This window comes from Chiroxiphia lanceolata, chromosome 4, assembly GCF_009829145.1.
Source record: "Chiroxiphia lanceolata isolate bChiLan1 chromosome 4, bChiLan1.pri, whole genome shotgun sequence".
Lineage (NCBI taxonomy): Eukaryota > Metazoa > Chordata > Aves > Passeriformes > Pipridae > Chiroxiphia > Chiroxiphia lanceolata.
Window position 1 is genome coordinate 32,819,433 of NC_045640.1, and position 10,277 is coordinate 32,829,709.

Sequence of the window (10,277 nt, forward strand, 5' to 3'; positions counted from 1 at the left end):
GGCTTTGCAGGTGCCAGCTGGGTCCATATTGCAAAGACAATCCATGTAAAAACAGTGGCAAATGTATTGACAGTTTGGATGGACCTGTTTGTGAGTGTGAAGCAGGCTTTCGTGGAGAAAGGTAGGTAGTGTTCCACATACTGAGTTTTAATAGCATTACATAACAGTTCAAACTGGTTGAAATCTCAGATGTTGCCTGATAGTGCGCAGTACTCTATATTACATATATCCAGAATTGTTGAGAACAAGGAGATTACAACAAAGACTGCTGATGTAAACCAAACATCATTGTTCTTCTCTGTTTCCGATAGGTGCCTGACTGATGTTGATGAATGCATAGAAAACCCATGTCTTAATGGTGCCCTTTGTGAGAATACTTATGGTTCATATCACTGCAACTGTAGTCATGGATTTGGAGGAAAACACTGCACAGACATTGTCCTTAATAAATACGTTTCAACATCTTGGAACATTAGCTTAGCTGAAGTGATTGGGATTATTGTTTTCATCGCAGGAATCTTCTTGTTAGTTGTGATTTTTGTTGTTTGCCGCAAAGTAGTTAGTAGAAAGAAGAAACACCAGCCAGAACCTGAAGACAAGCAACTGGGAGCTACAACAGCCTTCTTGCAAAGACCGTATTTTGATGCAAAATTGAATAAGAACATCTATTCTGACATCCCACCACAGGTTCCTGTTCGTCCCATTTCATACACTCCAAGCATTCCAAGCGACTCCAGGAACAACCTTGACAGGAATTCTTTTGAGGGGTCTGCTATCCCTGAGCACCCAGAGTTTAGTACTTTTAACCCAGATTCTGTACATGGTCACCGAAAAGCTGTAGCTGTTTGCAGTGTAGCACCAAATTTGCCACCTCCACCTCCCTCCAACTCGCCTTCAGACAGTGATTCAATACAGAAACCCAGCTGGGATTTTGACTATGATAGTAAGAAATGTTCTTATTTTTTCTTTTCTGCTAAATGCATGTGCTGGTATAATTTTAATATTAGTGCAAACACTGTCTATGTCTGTTAGGGTACGAAAACATTATGACTTTACTGGGTTATGAATTTGATCAGGCTTCATGCTCTATTAAGTTTTCTAAAAATGTGTAGATCTCAGCATTAAATTTTATTGACTCTTTAGTCTACAATCTATTAATCGTCTCACTTGAAACTTTTTTCTTTCAGCTAAAGTAGTAGATCTTGACCCCTGCCTTTCTAAAAAGCCTCTGGATGAAAAGAACTCCCATCCTTACAGTGCTAGAGAAAGCATGTCTGAGGTCCAGTCTCTCAGCTCCTTCCAGTCTGAATCGTGTGATGACAATGGTATGTAAAATGCAATCATTCTGTACTGCCACTTAAGTTCATTTGTTCTGTCTTTGCATCTATATCTCTTAGTGTCAATAAGACTTACATATATTGAATATATATTAAATAGTAGCTTATTTAATATATATCTGTATTTACTTATGTTAATACCCAGATTTCGTAATTTTTTTGAATTATTTTACCTATCTTACACTTCGTGTTAAGTATTTTACCTTAAAATTATATATAATCATTCTGTTGTTGGAATATTACAGTGAAAATGCAGCCCAGGGTGTTCAGAGCCTTGTGTTTAAAAGGTGGTAAAATTTGAGAAACTCTTTTAGGTTATCATTAGTTATCACCTTATGCAAGAATACAGTGAATTTAAACAATGGCCTCTGCACAAATATAACTTTCGCTTTGCCGTTCAGCTCTCAGTAAAAAGCTTTCTGCTGTTACAGTTTCATTTGTTTCCTTCTCTTTTTCTTGCTGCGACCTCAGCTCCCATATGGATCAGATCAGTTCTGAGTGAGAGCAGAGTTTAAGGGACTACTTGTAAGTTTGATTACTTTAGTAATGAAGGAAGCTGCACAAAAAGGAATTTTGTTATAATAGAACAGTATATTTGGCTTTCACCATGATTAAAATGAATGAACAAAAACATTTCATACAATAAATAAGCCAATATAAAAATAAAAATATAATTATTTTGATCACAACTCCAGTCCATCAAGATATAACCAACATACATATTTGTGGGTTTGATTATTATTAATTGGAAGTCTTTTATTTTCCTATTGTGATGACAGATGCTTTTACAGTTGATATAAATGCATCTATGTATTCAGAAACACTTCATGCTAATTGGACAAAGCCACGGTTGTCTCATAACTTAATTCACTAAGTTAAGGAGTTTTGACTCTTATTCCAATTTCTGCTTTTGTCTCTGTGTGGTAAAAAGAACTTGAAATTCTTTTAGCTTAGGAATAAAGAACATTCTGCTTCTCAGTGAAGTAGAGTGATTTGTTATTAACAGCATAAAAAAAATCTGTGTTAATGATTGGTGAAAGTAAAATGGTATGCTTACAGTCCTCATCGTTTTATCAATAGACCTGATACCAACTTTCAACCTTTTTCCTGTGGTTTTAAGTGTTGTATTGTACACGTTGTTTTCCACTCCTCTCCATCACATATATTCTTACTCCCATTTCTTGTCATGTATTGATTACTCATTAATCATTTTAAGAGAAATAGCTGTAGCATCATAGATACTGTTGCTTCCTTCTGTTTTGGTAGATTCAGAATTTATTAGCTTCAAATTTAATTCCTGAACCATGCAAACAAATTGCATGTGCTTACTTCATCCTACCCTGTAATAAATCCTTTTCCCTACCGAAAGTATTGTGGGAAAGGGAAGACATAAAAATACATTCATTTTTGTTGTTTTTAAATAACAGTGTAACACCCTGAATTTGGTATTCCTACTGTGATATCACAGTTCACACACAACTTAAGGTCAGCAACAGAAATTTTGAGTAGATATTTTTCATATTCTCAACTTTTAATTCATTTCAGTGAAAATTTCTTTCCTTTAACTTTCATTGTGGGGGAAGGGAATGTAATTTTCATTTTTAAAGGGGAAGTCTAATGCAATACTCCTTAATTTACCCAACTGAAGCCTTTAAAAAAGTCTAGTTTGTTGCTATGTAGATGAAGTATTACGCAAACAAATATGTTTAGGCAACATTTCAGAAATTCTAATACAACTAAAGCAACTTTGCAAAGCAGCTTTGCCTATGCAAAGTTTGCTTCAGAAGTAGTTACAAGTGCTTCTGCAAGTTTAGCAAGAACAAAATTGAGATTTAGAGATGTATTTTATTTATTATATGCAACTGTTTTCTAGATAATCTTGCTCTCTAAAATAGTAATGGACTGCAATTTTCAGTGTGTTTTTTGTGTATCTGTATGCTATTTAAAGTGATATTAACTCTAGGTTTGTTTTAATTTGCTCCTTTTATACCTTTTACAAGCTTCCATAGTGACTGTAATACACCTTGTCAATGCTGTTGTTGACTCGGTGGAAAAAGAAGGTATATACATGTTTTCATATTTATTTACTGCTTTGGCAGAGTAATGCACGTTTGTCTTCTAGTAATGTACCCCTAGCAGATGTGAATTATAAATACTTAGACTTTCTGATAAGTTTTAGCAAATAATATATTTATGTTGTATATCTATTAGTATTTTCTTGTGTATACTGCAGCTGCCCTGTGAAACGGTTTCAATGTGTGATTTCTTGCAAAAAAAAGTATGGACATAAAATGATCTAGGTGCTTACTCTCTTTTGAAAATATTCACACTAAGGCTCCCAGCAGAGTTGAGACAGCATCGAAGGCAAATACATACAGTACTGTAGATGAAAAAGCAGCAGCCTTCTCTTCCTTTTCTTCTCCCACCCACATCTGTTGTTACCTTGTCCAGCTGAGCAGAATCGGAGTAGTCTGGTTCCTTACTTCTCTGGTCTTCAGATCAATCTGTCTCTTAAGCAGAAAAAGTTGATTTTTAGTGTGCAGCTGGTGTACATAGGCATGCATATCTCTGTCAGTTTAAGTAGTTTGTTACTATCCAGCCTTACAGCAGTACCTAAAAGGTATGTTTGGGTGTATGTATGTACACATGCATTTATTTGTGTGTGTGTAGTATGTATTTTGGAAGTTAGAAAGAGGCAAAGCAGACATTTTCAATGGACTTTTATTTCATTTCTGCTAAGAACTAACCATTCTGGAAAACACAAACTCTTCACAAAATAATAGTAGTAATAGAAGTACCAGTGACTCTATACAAATGCTAACTATTGACTTAATTGACATCATAATACTTTAAGTTCCAGTCATAGGCAAGTAATTCACTCCGTGACCATGAGTTTGCAGAGGTTACTTCTGAAATAACATCCACAGTGTGGATGCTTCCTATTTCTTGATACAGACTAGGAAACCTAACGTTTGTTACTAAGTCCTATTTAAAGTGAAGCCATTTTAAGAACATAAAATTGATTATAGTAGCTAAAGATTCTCTTTGGTTTGTTATCTGAAGTACATCCTACATTTAATTAATGCAGAAACACAAAAAAGTAGACAAATGCAAAGACTTCTAATTACATGAGAGTATTTCATTACAGTTTACCTATAGGCTGTAGTCCTCAGTGCTAAAAAATTGCAATGCACAGTACTTGAGAAAGGAAAAATTCCAAGACTAGAAGAGGCAAAATCTATCAGTGGAAATATTTAATAATTTATTCAGATTTTCTTTGAGATTTTAATTGGTAAAAATTAAAAATTATGGATTTTCAAGTCAAAGTTGAAAGTATTACTTGGTGGTTTAGCATCACTGTAAGATAAATAAGAAGACTTTATGCATTGTAGTCATAGAGACATTAAATATATCCTGCTCAGCTGCTTCTTAACACTTTAAAGTTTATACTTTTAATAAGCATTTCTTCTTTTAAAGTATCTTAGGTAAAGAGTTCTGCTTTTGAGCACCCTCAGGAGGGTGCCAGTTCGAGCAGTAAAGATCCTTGCTCAAGCCTTCAGCAAGGTCAAGTTCTGGGGCAGATGGTCTTTACCTTTAGTCTCCCCAGGTGTTTCTGGCCAAGAGGTATCCTGGAAGCATGAATCTCATCCTAGAATAGTTTTAGGTTGGCGTTCTCTGCACTGCTCCTCAGACTGTAGCTCAATGCAAATTAGCAATACTGAGTGCAAGAGGAAATATAGCTCTAGTCTAGCAGATTGTCACCTAGAAAGATGGGCACATCAAGATCTTGTTTATGTTAAAGAGTCTTTGCCTCAGAAGAAGAGGAAAACCAAGAGCTCCCCATTCTTGGTAAAAGTGCTTTAAATCCTAAGACCAAAGTGTGCCTATTGCATTGTGGTGGTTTGGAAAAAAAAAATTTCAAAAAGCTAGTTTCAAAAGTTTTTCTACAATTTGTTCTAATATGTGTAGAGAAGTTTTCAGACAGGCACCACTCAGTATGGGGGAAGGGAATTATATTACAATTTATTACTTACACAATAAATACTATAATACATATATGTACATATATATAACAATTTTAACTATCTCTTCTATGGTGAAACAATATATATACATAGACTTTCTCTCCTTTCCTTCAAAAAAAAGTCCAGAAAGAAAGAAGAGGTCTTCTTTTCACTTTCAGGCCACAGCTCTTCCAAATTAATTTCTGCGGTGCTTGGAAGTGTCTCTTATCTTTAAGGCAGCAGTTTTGATTTGTCGTAGCTAGAATTCTTTCTTCTAAGGGGTGTGGGGGGGTCTGCCCCCACTTCTTGCTCCTCGGCCACCTTGTCCAAGGGTATTACCGTGGATTTCAAGGGAACACCCGTGTCACCACGTCTGCAGCACAAAGTGCAAGGGGTTAAAGTTTAAAGTCTTTATCCCCTGCTCTTGCTCTGTGAAGGTTCCGGCCCCTGACGAGCTCTCAGGAGACTTCTTTGGGGATTTCCACCCCTCCTCCCCAGGGTCAAAGAGTTCTAAGGGCTTTTAGTTTAGTCCTTACCCTAGAACTGATTCCAACAGACTCTCTCTCTCTCTCTCTCTTTCCATCGGATGTCCCTGCGTCTCTTGGTCTGGTCCATGCCATATTTGCTGCTCGTCTGCTACTTTCTCTTGCTCCTGGAATTCCTTTGCACAGTATTTTGGCCAGGAGCTCATCTTGGCTCATGGCCACAGCTCTCCCTCTGTGCTACTTTTGCCGCTGCTTTTCTTTTCCCCCACTGTGATGTGGGGAAGAAGATGCAGCCCAGGGGGTCTTCCCGATTTTTCGGGGTCCCCATTGGTCAGCAGCTTCAGGGAGAGGGGGCTTCATTCAGTGGCTGTGCTGCTCCTGGCCCCCCCAGCCAGGAGCTGGGGCAAAGGCCCCCCAGCCCCCCTCTAACACATGGTGTTTCAAGGCATGGCTGCTTCTCCTTCTAGATACGCAATTAAAATTAACCTCTTCTCTTCCTGTTCTGTGAGTATGTAATTTCCACAGGGCGCACTAAGTTTTTAATTGCTCAGTATCAAAAACACCACCTCTGGGGCAGACTGTCACCAGCCCCAGGGGGAAAGGGTTTTTTTCCAAACCACCACATGGGTTTAGTTTTGCAGTCAGTTTTCCTGGAAAAATAAAGGAGTCTTCTAGTCTTCTGAGGACACTAGTGGTCAGAACCTTTTCCTGGAGATGAGGCCGAAGATGCTTTAAGAGTCTCAGATTTCAGACTGATATCTCCATTAGTCTGGGGTAGGCAAGCCTAAAAAAAGAGGAACTCCCCACTGAAGAGTCAATCTCTGTCCAAGAATAGATGTCTTCCAAGAATAGATGAAAGTATGAATTCTTAGGAAAAGATTCTGCTATTAGGATAGGCATTGCTCATTCTTACAGATTTGAATAGGGAATATAGATTCCTGAAGAGAGAAAGGTTTAAAATTCATCAGATAACACAGGACAGTTCTCTGCTGAGCATGAATTGTTGGAATTGTTGTGCAAAGGGAGGCAGGTTTCCCAGTGCTTTGTGTATGGAAGCTAGACACTAATGGGAGAGTTACTTTCTTTGCATGAGATACTTGCAAGTATGAGTCCTAATAGATGCAGCCCTGTATCGAAAAACAAAGGGTGATACCAGGGAAGAAAAAAATCAGATCAAGGCTTTGTTACCCTAATTCTACTGATATGAGGATTTCAGCAAACTACAGAGTGCAGATTTTGCCACCACACAGCCGTGTCCCAGCTGGGCTGAACACATACTCAGTAGCTGTCCTGCAGTTCAAGTCTTAAATAAGGAGTCCAGGAGGAAAAAACAAAAGCCAACTTTAGTTTTGCTAAGTAAACTGGACAAAATCAGCATGAACATTATAGTGACAGTCATTGTTTGTCATTCATATTGGTTCTACTATTTGATTCCTAACTACAGATGTTTTCTCCTTTTTCTTCTCATTCTAAAGAATCTTTTGCTGTTCCTGACCTCAGCAATTCAAGAGGTGACTTCTGCATGCAGTTCATTGATGTTCACCAAAATATTTCTTTTAATATTTGATTTTAACACAGACTTACTATCAGTTGCTTGCTATGCATTTGTCCGCAGTGATTACTCTTTACTAGATTTGCACTATATTACAATTGTGTATTATTTTCTTTGTTGGTGTTCAGATGAGAGAAATGATTGGTTTTTAATGAGATTAGGCTTACATCTAGTTTCCAGTAGACAAATACAAACTTATTCAAGGGCAGTTTGCAAGAGAGGATCAAGTTCAGTCATTTATGCATGATTAAGCTTGATTTTCCTATTTTGTTCTTGTATTTGAATGTGGAATGTCTTTACTAATAGTCAGAGATTTTTATCAGAGGTGTAACAGTTGCTATAGAGCTAACAGCATTTTGTAAAATTAACTATATAATTCACTTAAGAGGTAAAGTCACTTTTAATGGTCTGAATAGTTTACTAATTAGAAATTACTTCTTTTACGTAAAAAGGTCATGGGTTATATATACTAAATATATTCTTAAGAAAAACAGGCTGTTGTTTTCACCCTAACTAATTACTCAACAACAACTGATAAAGAATTTAGCTGCAGTAGGGAGGCTGTTGATTTTTTGCTATCCAGTGAACCATTGTGACAGCACATTCCATAGGTGACTGCAGCTTTTCCCATGTTAGGTGCAATGTCTGAGAAAATGTAAAAGTTCAAGTGTGAATGATGCACTGTCTAATGCATGGCATAATGTAAAGTTGTGTTGTGTTGAATGTTTTTTGTGGAACCAGGGAAAACTGCTCTCTGATTAACAAGTAGTGTCCTAATCACACTGGTTGCCTTGTCTTAATACATGTATTCACTGTATTCTCAGTTCAGACTGACTGGAATACAAGATAGTAATACTAGTTTTCTTTTTTCTAAATTAACTTTTCAGGTTACCACTGGGATACATCAGACTGGATGCCAAGTGTTCAGTTGCCAGGTATCCAAGAGTATCCAAATTATGAAGTGGTTGAGGAGCCAGCTCCCCTCTACACAGATCCAAATGCCATCGATACAGACTATTACCCTGGTGGTTATGACATAGAAAGTGATTTTCCGCCTCCACCTGATGACTTCCCTGCACCTGATGAGCTTCCACCGTTACCACCTGAATACAGCGACCAATTTGAGTCAATACAGCCACCCAGAGACATGCCAGCCGTAGGTAGCTCGGGTTCTTCTACGAGAAGCAGGCAGAGGTTTAACCTTAATCAGTACCTTCCCCATCACTACCCCGCAGACATGTCAGAACCTCAGACCACAACCAGTGGCATCAGTGGCAGTTACAGAGAACCTTACGCTCCTTACACATTAGGGTACAATCGAGACTTTGAAGCACCCACTGTAGACAACATGTCCATGTCTGTGTATGCTTCCACAGCTTCCTGCTCGGATGTGTCGGCATGCTGTGAAATGGAGTCTGAAGTCATGATGAGTGACTATGAGAGTGGAGATGACAGTCATTTTGAAGATGTGAAAATTCCTCCACTTGATTCCCAGCAACATACAGAAGTCTGACACACCCAACAAAAGTGCCTGGACTCTAACAAACTTTATCAAATCTAGAACAATTTTCAAGAGCTTTTTTATTTTTCTGGTTTTTTTCCCAGCCACAGTGAATGCTTTTGTTTCAGTGAGCTAAACTGGCATGGCAGCATTGGATCATGCAATTCATTTCACTAAATCAGCCTCTTTCAATTTCCTAACCTATTATAATTGGACAGTTCCAAGATTTCCATTGGCTGTGCCATTTCTGAACATCCTTTTTGTACTTCAATTGTGTATGTTTAAAAAAATCACATACCATTTCTCCATGTTAGCATGATGCATATATTTATATAGTTCTAATGCAATTAATTTTCTCCTACTTTTTGTAAATTTTATGTACAGTTTTGATTTTAATAGTTTTAACTAGATTTTGTAGATATTTTGTGAATTTGTTTTCCACTGAAACTAGTGGTGTTAGTGTGCCATTAAAAATGAGCACCCTGACTTATAATCAGGGCATCACTCTCTGTATTCCCCCAAAACACAAGGTTTGACATTTCATTCTAAAACATTCAACATATTCACACAATTTCATTTGTACATATGTTAGGTCTGATATTTTTCTGGGTCAGCTATATGGAAATGTCTTAAATGGGTTGCTGTATTTTAGAACTGTAAACATTTTTTTCCCTTCTTGGAAAGTGTGTTGGGGACCCTCTACATACCAGTTTAGAACCAAAACCACCATGACACAGTTTTTATAGTGTCTGTATATTTGTGATCCAATGGTCTTGTAAAGGTTTTTACTGAAAATTACCATTAGCCAGTCTTTCTTACTGACAATAAATTATTAATGAAATACTTTAGCTTTTCTCTGTGTATCTCTGTTATATAATATACCATTGACAAAGCATTCAGTGCAGCATTTTTTAAATCTGTATATGTTTTGTACTGTATTAAGTTACTTGCTCCAAGCAACTCGCTTTCCTCTCCTCTGAAATCAGCCTGCAGCTGTGTTAGAGATGCTCACGAGATGGCAGTGTGTGTCTGCTTAATGGTGTTTTTAAAAGTAATCGGGCCAGTCTGAATAAAGATTGATGGGTATCAACCTGCAGTAGCCTTCTCGGTAGTTTGCATTTTTCTTTAAATACATAATATCAACTATGTAAATTACTGAGTATTTTTTATGAAGTCCCAAACATTTACAAAAAATTCCAGAAGCTCTTTAAATCAGTTTCTCCCCTGCTTTATCACCTGAATAGTTATTTTCATGACTAGTTGTCCCTTGACTGTGCACCTGCATGCTGAAATGTCTGTGCCAGTGTCTGAGTTTGTTCTAAATACATTGGTTTTTTTAATGCAATTATATTTCAATTGCAGTTTCTTACATGAAGTTCACGCTAGAAATTTACCTTG

The 10,277-nt window shown here is 37.3% G+C and overlaps 1 protein-coding gene across 9 annotated transcripts in view; it reads left to right on the forward strand.

The window, feature by feature from the left end:
* Positions 1 to 9,978, forward strand: part of FAT1 (FAT atypical cadherin 1) — a 104,819-nt gene extending 94,841 nt beyond the window's left edge. For 4 of the 9 annotated variants that reach the window (XM_032685389.1, XM_032685390.1, XM_032685385.1 and 1 more), the window contains 6 exons: positions 11 to 121; positions 312 to 943; positions 1,188 to 1,325; positions 3,338 to 3,397; positions 7,302 to 7,337; positions 8,266 to 9,978. In XM_032685389.1, coding sequence (XP_032541280.1) covers positions 11 to 121; positions 312 to 943; positions 1,188 to 1,325; positions 3,338 to 3,397; positions 7,302 to 7,337; positions 8,266 to 8,891 — 1,603 coding nt within the window. In that variant the 3' untranslated portion in view covers positions 8,892 to 9,978. Of the gene's footprint in view, positions 1 to 10; positions 122 to 311; positions 944 to 1,187; positions 1,326 to 1,808; positions 1,863 to 3,337; positions 3,398 to 7,301; positions 7,338 to 8,265 lie in introns of all 9 variants that reach the window. The other 5 variants (XM_032685386.1, XM_032685391.1, XM_032685388.1 and 2 more) reach the window with 3 other exon arrangements.
* Positions 9,979 to 10,277: the final 299 nt, after the last annotated feature.